Source organism: Bemisia tabaci, chromosome 3 (genome assembly GCF_918797505.1).
Source record: "Bemisia tabaci chromosome 3, PGI_BMITA_v3".
Classification (NCBI taxonomy): Eukaryota; Metazoa; Arthropoda; class Insecta; order Hemiptera; family Aleyrodidae; genus Bemisia; species Bemisia tabaci.
This window is the reverse complement of record NC_092795.1, coordinates 6,229,370-6,246,281: the sequence shown is the minus strand read 5'-3', so window position 1 is coordinate 6,246,281 and position 16,912 is coordinate 6,229,370. Positions and strand designations below refer to the sequence as shown.

At 37.9% G+C, this 16,912-nt stretch overlaps 1 protein-coding gene across 2 annotated transcripts in view; it reads left to right on the top strand.

The window, feature by feature from the left end:
• Positions 1-16,912, top strand: part of Sym (symplekin scaffold protein) — a 29,757-nt gene that overhangs the window by 8,840 nt on the left and 4,005 nt on the right. Inside the window, exons 8-12 of one of the 2 annotated variants that reach the window (XM_019041931.2) lie at positions 363-602; positions 2,543-2,704; positions 12,913-13,270; positions 13,888-14,092; positions 15,604-16,756. In XM_019041931.2, the coding sequence (XP_018897476.1) occupies positions 363-602; positions 2,543-2,704; positions 12,913-13,270; positions 13,888-14,092; positions 15,604-16,756 (2,118 nt within the window). Of the gene's footprint in view, positions 1-362; positions 603-2,542; positions 2,705-8,170; positions 12,279-12,912; positions 13,271-13,887; positions 14,093-15,603; positions 16,757-16,912 lie in introns of those variants that run through there. The other variant, XM_019041930.2, reaches the window with a different exon arrangement.

The following is a 16,912-nucleotide window of genomic DNA, read 5'->3' as shown; positions in this document are numbered from 1 at the left end:
CGAATAGGTAAAGTCAGTATTTAATAGCATCATAACCAGTCACTTGGACATAGTGATTGAACATTAAAAAAATAGAGGAAATAAATATAACTTTAAAAAATAAAAATAAAATAATAATAGAATATTCTTCATACACACAAGAAATATCCTTGCACATTTTAAAAAAAAACAACTGATGAGCCTGTCATGTAAAAAAAAAAATCAGTTAAATTAAAACAGTGTTTTTTTCACAATGAGATTACTATTGCGTTCTCGCTGCTAGGAATCATACAGACCGAACTGACCGTTGTTGAAGCAAATCAAAATTTCCAAAAATCTGCCTCTAAGTATCCACCATGTTGATGACAAATCCCTTTTTTCAGGTTATGAAAGCGTATCCAAGTCCGGAGGATCTCCGAAAAAGGATGAGCATGAAACGCACCCAGGAAATCATTTCAAACAACGGGACTGGTGCTCCTCCCAAAAAGATGAAGATAGAAACAACTCCTGTTCAGGAGGAAAATTCTCAACCCTCCACCGAGTCAACGCTGGACAGTATGGAAGCTTGGATTTTGAGCCGTTTGACGCCTCAGATTGCTGCAGAATTAGTTGCAGTCTCACTTGTGAGTAGACAAAAATTCAAAGGAATTTTTACCATATGGATGGGACAAATGATAACCATTCTGGATAGTTACTGAACATTTGTTAATGAAACCAGAGGAGTGGTCACCCTATGATTGCCACAACTAGATTACTAAGGTATATGTGAAGGACAGAAGCGCAAAATTTACTATTTTCAGTGCAAGTCATCTTCCAATTCTTCAATATTTATTCCTGTCTATATGCGGAGAAGGGACCCTAGTAGACAGAGGTCAATTTTCTAGAGAACAAAGTCCATCAAGTTGAGATGGAAAGTACGGATTTCAGTTCTCAATGAGGAAAACTTGCTTGTATCTGTCCTCCGAGAGTATTTTGAGTGAGTCAAGTTGGAGAGAGCTAACTTTAGTAATTTTAAGTTTTATCTATGTGTGCTAATCAGTTTGTTGCTAGTCCTCATTGTTGCTGAGTTCCCGCCTAACCTTTCATTAAATTTTACATCCTCAAATAACAAATGTAATTATTCTAAATTTCAGGAACTCCAGTTAGGTTTCGTTTCTGCGTCATTTCGGAGTGATATTGCAGTAACCTGACATATTGTCTATCTGCTAACCCCCCTCTCCCCCTTTTCTTTTTCTCTGTTACTTTTCTCCCTCATGGATTGATGAGAATACGTCTAGACTGAGTTACTTGATATTCTTGGACACTCTGTGATAAGCTGTACTTTAATTTAATTGCGAGTACTTTAGTTCATTATGTGCCAAACAAGGGTGTATGTCATAACCAGTGGCGAGGCATGAATGATCGATTATCGATATTTAGGTGATTGTTGCGAACACCCTGTTTATGGATCCTTTTCCATTAGTTTAAGTGGCTGATCAATCGATATATCACAAAGCGCGCCACGTCACTGATCATAACCATACAATAGAGAATTTGCAGGTGTCTGAAATTTGATAAATTTCGTGTTTAAGTAGAAACTACCGAGTGAACTGAACACGAGGATATCCTTGGTTCATGAATTGAACAATTATTGGAGAAGATATGACAAAATGATCTAATCTGCTAAAATACGTGTGTTTAAATGGGAAATGCCGCTAGATCATGTCACTAGTCGGTGCATTTCCTCACTTTTAAATTTATTTTTATACTCTTTCCCACATCAGGAAAAAATTATAAAAAATACTGTGAAATCAGCTCTTTAGGCACTTTCAGATGGAGCAATAAAAAACTGGCATGCGAATTCTCCATTTTAAGGTTCAAATTGTCGCCTTCTGCATGAAAGATTGTACCTTGAATGTGCTGTCGCAGTATTTCTTCCTGACTTTTTACTCTTTTTAGTAGAATCTTCACTTGAATTTTCCTGAAATTGTCTTCTTTTTTAAGAGAAAAGACACTATATTCCTCAGAAAGATTCGTGCAATAGTTCACCCATGAAAAAAGAAAATATTTGTATAAATACTGAAACATACAGACAAGGCACATTCCTTTGTGCTGGAGATGATGTAATATGTCAGGTCAAAAATTACTTTGAATTATTGCTCCAAACTGCGTTTTTTTCTTATGCAAACTTCGCAACTCCGTTTTCATTTTACATGTTCAGGCTTGTTTTGTGCCAACATTTTTATGAAACAATCCTCTATGTTGTGGTACTGATATCTCAATTTTGAATACTTCGGATAAAAAAATATAAGGAAAAAAATTGAAGAGTAATTAATGAATTGCTGTTCCTTTAACAAATATAAGCATAGCAGAACTTTGGAATGTCCTTTTTTAACTTTGTGTGTTCAGGAGTTAGAAATTGATAATTAGTTTTCATTCCCTACCAAGCTCACTTCAATAAAAGTTTTGATGACCTGTAGTTGAAGCGAAGCTTCTACATAGTTTCTCTATGCTCTTGCTTAAAATAAATATGATTCCTAAATAGTATCTAATCAAGATTTACGTTTCTTTTTTACCTTTCCAGACAAAACTTCCAGAGGTCATGCCACCTCTTTTCAGCGCTACCTACACACCCATTGCAGCTGCAGGAACTCCGCAGCAGATCAAACATGTTGCTCGACTTTTGGCAACACAAATCAGCACTGCAGGACTAGGCACAGGACAAATTGAGCTCAACAAAAAACAGGTAAGTCCCCTTTTACTTGAATCCAATTTTGATTTTCTTTAATTTTCTTTCATGGTGTCATTTTTTCCAATGAAAAATACGCAGCAGAAATACACCCTAAAAAGATGACCTGCAGTTTAAACTTAAGTTTTAGCTCTTTATATTTATTAATTCAGATTTTTTATCGTAACCAAAAATAATTTATGTACTAAACTAACTGTAATTTGAATCACAAGGAGTTTGATTTGAATCAGTCATCGATCAGAAACAGAATTCTCCTTGAGTTTATCATAAACTTTCTAATGAGTTCCCTCTCGCATTCAAATTCTTGAATAAGTGACAATAAGGTGAAAAAGTTCTTTTATGCTTTTACTTTATCTCTGAGCTGTTTGGTTATTTAGGTTTCATTGATTTAGAGTGATTCAAAAACACTTCTGTCTGTCGTCTATCGAAAGGCATAAATATTTCAAATCAAGTTTCAAGTTCAGTATTTTCTCAAAGGTAAGATATAGTAGTGGATTGCATGGAGTGTCGCTTTTACGCTTGGTACTGTCATGCAGGTTTGACAATGCCTCAGTGGTTGGTAATTTCTCTGATTTTTCTCCATACACTTTTCACCTGGGGTGTGTTTGAATGCTTGGTTCCAGTTTTTTGGGTGACAGTGGGATTATCATTGACTATTCGGTGTTAATCAGCTCTTGTAAATGAATGGAAAACAAGATTTTTTAGTGAACGTTGTTAGTAACTGATCTTTCATTAATCAAAAAATTTTTCATATTGTACATGGTCTGTCTTGGGATGAAATGCTAGTCAACAGGAATATATTACTTGATTGCCAACAATGTCAGGTAAATTGAGGAAATGTCCAACTTTTAACAAAAATCTGAAATCTTCTTATAGTACTGACGTACATTAGAACGGCAAAAATGGACTGCTAGACAGGATAAAATATCAAGAACTACCATACATCTTTCCCTATCAAAATTTAATGTAGATTATGAAAGACTCATTATTAAAACTTACCAAATCAACTCATGAGGTAAAAAATAAGGCTTTTTGTCCACATTAATTCATATTTCCTGCTTCAGAATCTACTCATGTTAAATCAAGCACTTAAGTAATTTCGGTATATTTTACGATAGGAGAATTTACCTGCGCACCACCTATTTTTTGACAAGGTTAAAGGTACCTTGTATGAAAAGAGGAAGAGACAGTGTGTAAAATCAAGCCATAGTTATTTGTCCAGTGAAAAAATTAGCCTTCCTTGAATACGGTTTTTTTACGAGTGGAAAGTTTGAATCTAATATTTGTGATATAAACCACAAATGTTTATTCCTCACTTACGAGTTCAATTTGAAAGTTTTCCATGTGTCCAAATGTGCAGCATGAAATGTTATCTCCCTCTAATTTTCATATTTTATTATCCTTTTCCATGACCCTCCCGTTTTTCAACTCTCAACTGCCATTCAAAATGGAAACAAAAATCTAGACCCCTCGGACTCCATTCTAGACGCATTGATTAGTATCTTACCCGCTCGTATTTCCAAAATTAATTTCGTACTATATTTACGTTAGAATTAATGTGCAATAAGTGTAAATAAAGAGATCGTTTTGTTACCACAAAGTTTGATATCATTTCTTGCTAACTTCTTGCACGGTGTTAGTCTATTGTAGTCTTTTTATCGTTTTTATTAAAATTTCAAAGTTTGGTTTTTGTCTCTTCACCTTTGTAGTATATACATATGCAAGCTTTTGGTGTGGTTTAATTCAACGCAGAATTTTTTTATCTGGGAATTTGGGCAGTACTAATACCTGAGCATAAATGAAGAAGATGGCACAACCAGTGGAACCTCATTGTCTGTGAAAGAACTGAATGACCTCATGACAAGAGACAAATAAAGCGTACAATAACAAATCAAAATTGATCTCAAAATGGAAGAATCCAAATGTAGCCCAGTTTCTTTTGCACCAAGCACTCGCGCTAGCTTCCTTTTTGTGTTTGGGGCTTTTCATAAAATATGTTCTGTTTTATGGTACAGAAAAGGTCTGTCCAACCAGATGAAGGGAGTCTGATACAAGTGGTGTCATGCAAAAATAGGTTCCAAGCTCAGATTTTTTGAAAACTTTCTTTAAATTTTGACAAGTTTTTGACACAAACAGCTTATGATATTTGCATTAAAGTTTTTTGCAAACTTCTGGTGTGAATCTGATGAAATCCCAAAAAATTGTTGTTTGTAGCTTTCTCTCCCTCCCCAGTATCTTTTCAATTTTTATTTTTTTATTCTATGGTAGCTTTGCTCTAAAGATTGATGTAAATTTTAGGGTATGCTGAATGGTGAAGCGAGTGTAAACGTTGGCCTCTCATAGCAGTAGCAATGTCGTATCCTCTATTTTAAAGTTAGAGTCTAAAAAAAGTGGCTAGGTAATCATGTTTTTAAAAGGCATTATGCACTACTCTATTTTCTCTTAAATCAGACTGAGAAAGCACAAAAATTCCAGAAGGAATCGGACTCAATCTCAATGAAGAGGGGCGCAAACCAAACATAACTGGCAATGAGAAAGGGATAATAAGTTCCATGATCCCTCTTCTGCATGTTTTTTCGTTGTTTTGTTTTGTTTAAATGGAAGCAGAATGTGCTTTATTCTGGGGTTCTACTCCTGTTCAATTATAAATCCGGCGTACCCTGTTACTGGGTGCAAGATTTCAGCCACAGCCCAGCTGATAGTCAGATATTACGCATCCAAACCAGCCAATGCTCCAGCGTCTGAGAAGATAGCCAGTCATGCAAGGTTGACCTATAGCGATATGTCTGTCAAATGCTGAATTCTTTCCTTTGACTCCCACCCGCTACTGGCCCTGACTATTTAAGGCGTGGTGACTAGAATAGGAAAATCCAGGATTCATCAGGGAATGAATTAAAAAAAGGGAGATAATTAAGGAATCTGTTCCAGGAACCAAGAATTACTTCTTCTACCGGTTTAAGACAAATTTTTTTCTTTAATCTCATTTGAATTCTCTCCAGGTTATCTTTTTCCTATAGTAATTTGCCGAATATTGTTTAAAGTATAATACCGAGTTTGTTTATGTGCAAAAATAAATTTAGGTAAGGAAATTTTAAGCACCTACTGTAATTGAGGTTTATGTTATCGCATCTGAACTGCCATTATTGACCTCTCGAATGACATTTGAATCTTCGAATCATCAGAATAATAGAGAATCTCTAATTTATCGGATAATATATACATCAGGAACGCTTTTGGAATTAATAAATTAGAATTTACACGGAAGAATCTGCCGAACGATGAAAAAAATTTGATTTTCATATCTGAACGTCAGGCGAGATTTTTAGTTTTTCCTAAAAAATCCAGGCAAAGCGGGGGAAAAATTTGATTCCTCATCAGGGAATGAGCCCCTGAAAATCAATGGAAAATCAGGGAATGAGCATAACCAATAATTCTAGACACCATGATTTAAAGATATCCTTCTCTTTCAATCTGCTCACCGCTCGGTTCATGGGATATTACCCTAGCAACAGGCAGCCCTGTAATCTAGGGATGACATCACCCCAGGGAGCAATGCAGTGCCTGTGGGTCCCCATATCCACTGCCCTCTCCTTTATTAAAAAATGAGCTAGTTGCTATCTGGTACTGAATGCGCATCTCTCTCTAGTCCTATTTGCCCTTTTAAATCCTGCTACCTAAACTGTCCAGAGGAGTTATTACGCCACTGCTTGTATTGGCTTCTACTCTGGCCGTGCAGTGTAGCTTTATTTTTTCTAACAAGGTGGAGAAATGGTGCTGGGTCCACACCATTTCGCGGGGAAACAAAGCCAAGAAATACCAAAAATTCAAATTAGAGTCAAAAATAAATTTTTAGAACTCTAACGCGCACCAGTATGAAACTGAGGGGGGGGGGGAGAGTGTTCAGCTCAGGCAGTTTGCAATGGAATATTAAGTTGGAGTCACGCCGAGAGATCTTTACCGGTTTGGGCCTTATTAGACCTCATCAGAAGATCACACTCAGCAGTGAATCCAACTTAACATGCCGCAAAATTCTGATGAGGTCTAATAAGGCCCAAACCGATAAAGATCTCTCGGCGTGACTCCAACTTAATATTCCATTGCAAACTGCCTGAGCTGAACACTCTCCCCCCCCCTCAGTTTCATACTGGTGTGCGTTAGAGTTCTAAAAATTTATTTTTGACTCTAATTTGAATTTTTGGTATTTCTTGGCTTTGTTTCCCCGCGAAATGGTGTGGACCCAGCACCATTTCTCCACCTTGTTAAATACAGTTTCGGGCCACTTTTTAGTGTTTAATTTTCTAATTTATTTTTTCTATTCACTCTCTGCATTGTCCTTCGTACATCGCCGTTTCTCTCTATTAGATGTTGTTTGCAACCTTTTTGCATTCATATTTTGTGATAATTCAATCAATTTTCTGTTAAATTAAAGCACTCCGATTATTATTCAAGTACTCGCACTTTTTTCAGTAATATTCTAAATGATAAAATTGATGTAATTCATTCAGTTATTTGTATTTTTTTTAATGTAAAAGTCAGCATAAAGTTGCTCATGCTAGTGGTTAATTAGACGTGTGTATGCTAAAATGAAGTATGTTAACATGAATGAAATCAAAATAAACTATGCAGTATGCAAACCCTTTGCACACAGTACCTCATAATTTAATTCATTTTCGCATGGTTTGTTTCAGTTGAAATTTCAATCAACAGTCATATAATCTTTTCCTGTCTTTGTAAGAATCGAAATTTTTGCTTAAAAACCGTTGTAACTATGACAAACGGCCGTCCCATAGAAAAATTAGAAGACAATTTTTTTCTGCATTCTCTTATGTAGGTTCGTCAGTTGCATTTAAGAGTTTTTGTTCAATGTAAGGATAGACCCCTAGTTCAATGGTAAAGTCATTGTTATTTAAGGCCTTTAGAGCACATTTACCTAGCAAAATATATCTTTTAAATATCTCTGTTGTGATACTTAAAAGTACCGACAGTCTAGAATCACTAATTAGCAGCTATTGTATTTTATAAGAGTTCAAAACTGTGAAACTCAGAAGTATTGTCGACCAGAAAATGATTTTACATTTTGCTCGGTAGTCATCAAAATTGTGTAGTGCTTTTACCTAGCAGAATAATTTTTTTTTATCATCTCATTAGTGGTACTAAAAAGTTCCGATGGCCATTATTTTGCAGTTTTCTACCTATTTCCTATTAACGCTTGAAAGCATTAATAGAATATTATAATAATGCTTGAAAGCATTCAGAAGTATCGTCCATCAATGGATTAAGTTGAAGCGGTGTTGTATATCCAAAATTAACAATGTGTTGTTTTCTCGTTGAGTTTGTCTTTACACGCTCAATTGTTTGTCTCACTCTAACATTACTATTTCTCATATTCTCAGCCATCCAGATTAAATCGCTTGATACTCAGGAACCATGTTGTGACTTTTCTGGTCCGCTTGATTGTTACAGATGCTTGACATGATTTTCTCATCAAACCATGATAGCTACGATTGCAGTGACACGCCAAAAGCAACGAGCTTTCATGCTGCCCTTTCTGCTTCGCCTCCAGCTTCCCTTTCACCCTCTTCTTCTCTCGAAATCATCCCCTTACCTTCTCCACCAGTCATTTCTTTAGAGTCCTCCTCACCAACAAGTTCTATCTCACTTCCTTTCTCGCTTTCTTGTTCCTCTCTTGATGGATCTCTCAGTCCCCCCGCTTCTCCTCCTCGTCTGCTCTCTCCTGCACTTGGACGCAGTTCTACACTTGCTGTTGTTTCCTCAGAAACTGCATCTAAGCTCCCCTGTTTAGCCTCTGATACGACTGCCTCTGCCGCCCAGCCTTGTGTTTCTTTAAGCTGCAGTTCTACTCCCGCTGTTATTTCCTCAGAAACTAACTCTAAGATCCCCTGTTTGGCCTCTGAATCGACTGCCGCCCTGCCTCGTGTTTCTTTGCCAGTTCCTTCTGTCTCTCTGTCCACTCCGTTTTTCTCCTCTGTTCCTTCTTTCCCTGAGCTCCCCAGTACCTCACAGTATTCTCCATCACAGTTGCCTGCACCTTCTTCTGAAGAAAAATTCGAAGAGAGAGATAGTGAAGGGGGTAAGAGTAAGAAGAGCTCTCTGTCTGTCTCTCGCTCTAGGTTGGTTAGCCCCTCTCAACCAGGCCTCACCATATCGAACTCCAAGCCCTCCCCAAGAAAAAACACTCGCTTGTCATCTTCTCCTATTCCTCAAAATTTTTCCATGAAGTCGCAGCAGTCCTCATCCAAATCCAATTCCAAAGATGAAAAGAGCAAACAGCGCACAGCCCGCAGTTGCATCTTTTGTGAGGGAGATCATATTTGTTTTGAGTGTCCTTATTTGAGCTTACCACTGGATGAGCGCCTCGAGGTGGTGAGACGCGCTGACAGGTGCGGCAATTGCCTCGGGCGCCACCAGTGGTGGGAGTGCAGATCTGCCAAGGGCTGTAAATTTTGTGGAGGGAGGCATCATTCTCTTTTGCATCCGGGATATTATATCCCTTCTTGTGTTGAGAAGGATCCTAAGCCGAAAACTGAGAATGGATCTCAAGTATCGCAACTCCCTTTAAACCCAAAAGCTGTGGCAAACAATTCCAAGTCTCCCTTGAAGAATCATATTTCAGTATCAAATTCTTCTTCCTTGGTCTCAAAGACAAAGAAGACTGCAAATCTCATAAATGAAGTGTCTTCCTCTCAGCCCCCTTGTACGTCAGAGTCCTTGGTAGCTACTAAAACTTCAGCTTCAGAGGCTCAAGTCTCTCTTGCTCACGAGGTTCTTTCATCGAAAACTTCAGTTTCCAACCCCAAGATTCAAGTCAACGCCTCAAAGACTCAAGTCTCACACTTAATGTCCAAGCCCTCAGATACTGGCTCTGATATTCAAACCCCAGCTTCAAAGACTAAAATTTCATTGTCACAAAAGTTAAGCACTTCAAAGTCCTCAGTTGCTACCATGAATCAAACCTCTTTCTCTTCTCCCTCTGTGAGATTAGCCCCTAAATCATCAGCCAGTACTATCTCGGCCACCAAAGCTGCGGACCCTCTATCACAGAAAGCATGCACTTCCAAACTGCCCGTCCCTGCAATTGAGATTCAAGCCTCAATACCAAAGCCTCGATCTACTCATACTGAATCAAGTAGCTCCTCTGAACATCAAACCATTAAACAATCTAAAAACCTGAAATATTCTCAGGTTTCTGCTGGACCCGTTGACCCTCTGAAAGAAACTCATAATAATTTCTGTCCTGCCAACTCATCCCAACCATCGTCATTTTCAACCCAAGTTGAAGTTACCTTTGCGGAAACTCCACCAATTGAGATGCCTTTTCATTCTGAACCTCAAAACATCTTTGATAGCCTTATTCGTACCATTAAATTGCAATGTGCAAATAGCCCTGAACATCTTATCCCAGCCTCCTCAACCTCACAAGATACATCTTCATCTCATGCTAATATCTCCTATTTAGTCAATAGCACTGCGCCTGCCAGCATTTTCACTTCACCTCAGACCTCTGTTTCTGCATCTCGAGCATGTGTTTCTGCAGAGAGAGTGTCATCGTTAATTTCGGTAGCCTCTACTAAACCCTGTGAAACTTCCCTGGTGTATCACCATGCCCATCCATCGTACCCACGTTTATTTGAACATACCTCTCTTTTATCGCAAGTTCCATCAGTTACTGCTCACTCTCTTTCCACTATGTCTGTGGCGGCTGATAGTATTTCTGTCTCGGCAGTTACACCACAGACAATGGCTCCCCCGATTCAGGTAGCTACCCAATCTGAAGCTCTACCTCCTGTGTCCCAAACGCCTTTGATGATGCTTTTATCACAAGTTAAAGCTGATGTCCCTGGAGTTGCTCCACTCACCACTAAATCTTCTTTCTCAACGCAGCCATCTTCCTCCTCAACTACTTCTTCAAACGTTTCAACTCTGTTGACCTCAACTAATTCCAATCCGCCCTTGTCCTCAGCTCGTGTAGAGCCTCCTGTCTCAAGTGTCCACTCTCTCATGGACTCCTCTTTTACTCAACCTCCCCCTAATATCCCTTCATTTAGAGCTAATTTGCCTCCAAGTGAACATGCCATGTATGTGCCATCTACGCAACCACCCTCTAATTTGTATTCAGAACCCCCTGTCTCGAGAGTCCATTCTCTCATGGACTCCTCTTTTACTCAACCTCCCCCTAATATCCCTTCATTTAGAGCTAATTTGCCTCCAAGTGAACATGCCATGTATGTGCCATCTACGCAACCACCCTCTAATTTGTATTCAGAACCCCCTGTCTCGAGAGTCCATTCTCTCATGGACTCCTCTCTTACTCAACCTCCCCCTACTACTCCTTCATTTAGAGCTAATTTGCCTCCAAGTGAACATGCTATGTATGTGCCATCAATACAACCAACCTCTAATTTGTATTCAGAACCTCCTGTCTGGAGAGTCCACTCTCTCATGGACTCCTCTTTTACTCAACCTCCCCCTAACATCCCTTCATCAAGAGCCAATTTGCCTCCAGGTGAAAGCTCAGAACCTGCTCAAGCCAGTGGAGCAGTGGCTCAAAACATGATGCCATGTATGCAAAGCAACGTCATACCGCAAGGGTTTAGATATACACCAGAGGTTTCCTCTATGACATATGCGATGACAGCTCCGCTCACTGAAACCCTCTCTTCATCTCCTCATGGGAACTCTGTCCCTCCTCGAGTTCCGCAGTTCCCAGTCTATAGGCCTGATTTTTCAGCTTCACTCCAATCCTTTGCCCATTCCCCATTCGTGCAGTTCGTCCCTTTCTTTGTTTTACCCCAGCAGAATATTCCGAGCCCTCATCATTCGCCCCTTTCATCTCCCACAGCCAGTGATGTCTCTTCCTCAGCTCCATGTCTTTGCACTCATTGCCAGATCGCCCGAGGACATCAAGATCATGGTGGCTCTCAGTAGATAGCATGACACCAGTTTTCTTTTGATCTCGAGATTTCTCAATTTTATTTTGTGACTTGTTTAACTCAGGGATTCTAGTATACTTTATATTGTGTACGTCTTTACCAAGAGTTATTTTTCCTCTTTTTTTTCATGTTGAATGTCTTAATTTTTACCCTACTGTACTTTTAAGTTTGATGAACACTCTGTTATTTGAGTTACCTTTTCCTAAGAATGATCGTGTGTGCCTTTAATTTTTTCTTTCTTATACAATCTAATTCAAGGGCCTAAAATTATGTTATTTCGAGTTTTTGATTTCCTAGTTTTTTTATTTTCTATTAATCTTGTGTTCCAATGATATGTAACGTCTTTTCTCCAAAGTTGTTTTTTGTGAAATATAGTTTAAATTTACTACCTTAAAGGTAAGGAATTGGTTTTGACTTTTTTAGTATCCCCCAGTGTGTTTTAGGTCCAAATTTCTAAGTTGTGAAGTCCCTCAAATTTCTCTCTCCTTTGCTTTGCAAGAAAGTTTTTCAGTTTTATTTTTGTCATGAGAAATATTGAAAAGGAAAACCTTAACGGTTCAAGAGGTGTAAATGATGATGATTGACGTGATGAAATTCTTTGAAATTTTTCATTTGGAAAGCAAGCTTGACAGGTGAGACAAAAACACATCAGCTAAGTTTTTATATATATTTCACTCTGCATGGTGCACAATTTTTTTGGTATTACTTTTCTCTTTTCTCTAAACCCTTTTTTAAAAGTATCTTGCATTCATCGGTGAATAACTCACAGCTTTACCATCTTTTTTTGGGAGCTGAGACTTTGCCACCTCATCTTTCAGGTGCCTCTTTTGGATCTTGAAATTTGATTTGAAATATTTAGGTAAGTGTATGCATTGAAGAGTCACTCTTTGAATCGTTTTAGCCTCTCAGCTCATTATGATTTAGCTCATTAATAGGCATTGGTAGGTGTGTACTGATATTGAATCTATTCTTTTTTCTCTTCAATTTTTACGACTTGTTTCCTTCCATGAAACCATAAATGTTTGAAGACAATTATGTTGACATGACATCATAAATAAAACATGTTTGCTCTCACAAGCCATTTTTTCCTCCTTTTTTTCTTCTTTTTTTCCTCTCTTTTTTTCTTTTAATATCGTGGAATAAGAGACGAAAAAATAACCTGAAAAAGTTTATGTTGCTCAACAAATATTTGTTTCTTCTCAGCATTAATCCTACAAAATACTTACTCAATCTTTTTTTTGTGATTCCGTTCAGATTCAGAAAATAATCAGTGAGAAACCTGACGAGGATGAGTACGAAGAAGGGGAAGAACGCAAGATCAAAACTGTGATAACGGCGAAGGAAGAACCTGCGTCGATCCCAGTTCCAGTGCCTGCTCCGCCCCCAATCAAAATAACAAAACCGCTGACCCACAAACCACATCGGATAATGTCTTTGAAACTAACTGAAGTAGTGAAGCCGTTATCATCTTATGCTCAGAAAGACCAAATGGTGAAAGCAGTCGTACGAATTTTGGAGAGCGAGAAGGTCGCTAGATTAGGAGGTGTCAACAAACAGAGACTGAAGCTCATCACAACGCTTGCATCAACGTTCAATGATACAGTGAAGGAAGGTAAAAATTATTCATTTATTTATTTATTCTTAAACAGAATATACAAAGAATTTAAAATATATAACAGCGCCATGACAGGAGTGAAAGATCAAAAACAATATTCAAACAAAGGGTGACATCAATAATCAGAACCGCAAAATGAGATGACTAGATGTAACTAGAAACTTAAGAGCTTCAATTAAAAGAAAGGATCAGGTCCTTCATAGAGTGTTTATAAATGGTTACATCCTTATGATTCACTTCTGCTGAATAGGATATACCAGGATCTTTTAAAACGATCTAAAACAGAATTAAATGAACAAGATCTGGAAAAATCCTCAACAAGTGGTCTCACAGCCCAAAGAGGGTAAAAAGCAGGACGGAAGCAAATCAAGTCATTTAATGCAGGAACAAAAAAAAAACTTTTTTTTAATTTTGAAGGCAAGAACCAAATCTTCAAGGTTTTGAAGGCGTGATTTGGATATTAACATCTGCAAAAGAATTTTCAGGGAGTCTGATGGTGGTCTTTCTTGGTTGATATTTCGTAAGGCAGAAAAGGTTTGAAGGTTGGGAGGGACACTTAAGAATATTCACTGCAGTAGATTGCCCTAATTTTCCAATCCATTTCTTTATTGCAGCTGTCTTAGAGTACTTGCTGGCTGACCTGCGATCAAGAATAGACATCGCTCTATCGTGGCTTTATACTGAGTACTCTTTTATCCAAGGATTTGCCAAAATTCCTGTAGTCATGGAAGGGAGAAATGTGGAGCAAGGTTATAATCACTTGATATGTTCTCTGGCAAATAGCATAATCCGTAACACTGACATCAAGGATAAAGATAGGTATGCTATTTTCTCACAAGTTTTCTCAAATGATTTTCACCGTTTGATAGATCTTCATCATGGCTGACAATGACCAAGACTTTAGCGAAGTCCTCTTTCCTGCCTTTTTCCACTCACCATGTGACTCCTGATCCACAGTTCATATGGACTGCAAGGAATATTTTTTTTGAAGACAGGAAAGTGACAAATTCTTTCAACGTCCATTGTAGAACCAGTCTATGAAATGACAAATGAATGCCAAATGAAATTTTTTCACACAATCATGAATTTGATCTAAGTAATGAGAAAAAATATTTTTTTCACCAGCCCCTACTCAATATCCTCCTCCACAAGTTTTTTTTTTTTTTTTTTTTTTTTGTTTTTTTTGTTTCTATTATTACATACGGACTGATTCGTTAAATAAGTTTGCAGACAAATCTTCACAGAGCAAAGTTTCATCCCAGAAAATTTCTAGTCGCTGCAATACTTAGATATGGCGTGAAGATTAAAAAACTCAACCATGATCGGAATTTTACAGAGACTGATGTCATAAATTTACAAAGATGATGATATTCCTGATGATATACTCCGCAGAATTTGATACAATTACAAAAAATATTTTTCTAAACTCTTGTGATTCCCATATTATTCTATTCTATTCTTTTTCTTTTTTTACTAACTCCGTTGAGCTCATTTTTATTCATCTCAGTATTATCAGTAATTTTCATGTTATATCCAAAAAAAATTTAAGTGGAAAACTAGCTCAACCTTATTAAATTGGCATCATGCTGTCACTAGGGATGTATTAATTTTCTATAAACTATTGAAACAGTTCTATCAACAAGTAATAACTGCAGAGAGACTTAAAGTACTGACTATCCGAATTTTCAAACCTGGCGAAAATGAGCTGCTGCCACATCTTTCAGTTATGTGGGGGAAACAATACAGATACACTGGGCAACAATACTTTTACTCAAGAATCACATGGTTCCGATACAGCTGTTTTTCATAAGAGCATCCAGAGTAGAGTACAACAATATTTTGCAACAAAGTGTACCATTAACCTACCGACAAGTATTTTCTTACCACTCCTAGCCTCAGTCTACCAATTGTAAAAACCAAATTCAATGGAAAGTGTTAAAAAAGCTGTAAGAAACGGATAAATGCTGCAGATTTTTGGAAAATGTTGAACTAGTTTTTGTAAATTGATTTTTCCCTTTCCCTTTCGAAAAGAAAAAGTTCTTTACAAGCGCCAATAAGTAAAAAAAATGATAAATTTTAAAAATTGATCATTCATTCAGCGTTGTTTTACTCATTCACCTTTATACACCAAGTGAGCAAAGCTAAAAAATTTGAATAATCTTCCACCCGCAGCTTTCTCTGAGATTCATGCTCAGTTCACTCTTGCTGGCCCTCAGTATTTCTTCTATTTCCTCATTGGCTGTAATTTAATCTCAGAACTTAGTCCATTACTTTAATACATAGTTACGATTGCTCACTGATATTAATTTAATTTGTTTCCCTTTTTTCAGTCTAATGAGCAAGTTGTATCTAGAAGCCCCACATCTTACCGAAGATGCAATCGACATTTTGAAAGATTTTGCCTCTCGGGAAATCAGTGGTCTCAACATACTCCAAACTCTCGTTTTGAAGCGGCCACCACGTCAACTGCTTTACTTGAACACGCTTCTGATGATAACTGGTCACGAGGTTGTTGAAATCCGCGACAAAGCGATTTCTCTCATTCTTGAACTGTTCCATAAGAGCGATCTGAGGAACATTATCGAGGAATATGCCGTGTTTTACTTAGGATTCCTCAAATTACCCCAACCACCAGATGTGATCTTTGGAGCAGACAAAGGTAGACCGCTGTCAACAGAAACCTGGACAGAAGAGGCCGCGAAAGTTTGTTTATACCTCTACCTTGCATTAGTCGCACTGAACGAAGAATTAATCCACGAGCTGGCAATAGTTTATGTGCAGACAACGGCAGACGTGAAACGTGTTATCTTACGATTATTAGAGACGCCAGTTAAAGAGATGGAAATGAATTCACCATCGATCTTAAAACTTGTAGAAGAGTGCCCGAAAGGTGCAGAGACTCTTGTCACGCGAGTGATTCACATTCTTACGGAGAAACGCCCACCCAGTGCCGAATTAGTAGAACGAGTGCGGACTTTGTATAATACGCGAGTATCTGACATACGTTTCTTAATTCCTGTTCTCAATGGCCTCACCAAGAAAGAAGTAATTGCCGCGCTTCCTAAACTAATCAAACTGAATCCTAATGTAGTCAAAGAAGTGTTCAACAGACTGTTAGGTTATAATTCTGATAACTCATCCTCTCCGTTGACTCCGGCAGAATTGTTAATAGCACTTCATAATATAGACTCCACCAAGTGTGAATTGAAAGTCGTGATCAAGGCTACCTCACTCTGCATGGCAGAGCGAGCAGTTTACACGCAGGAGGTATTGGCAATTGTTATGCAGAACTTAATGGAAATGACCCCGTTGCCGACACTTCTTATGCGGACTGTTATTCAATCTTTGTCGTTATACCCCAAGCTCATCGGTTTTGTGATGAATGTACTGCAAAGGCTGATATTGAAGCAGGTTTGGAGGCAGAAGAAAGTGTGGGAAGGATTCATCAAATGCTGTCAAAGGACAAAACCGCAGAGCTTCCAGGTTGGTGAATAGAATTTCTCAAAGTTGACTGTTCTAATCTTTAAAGCAAAGTGTAATTTGTTCAGTTATTTTTGAAGGCAAGAACCATGCAACAAGATGGGTCTAGTGTTAATTATTTGCTGAATAAAAATGTCAAATAGCTCATATGCAGCAGCA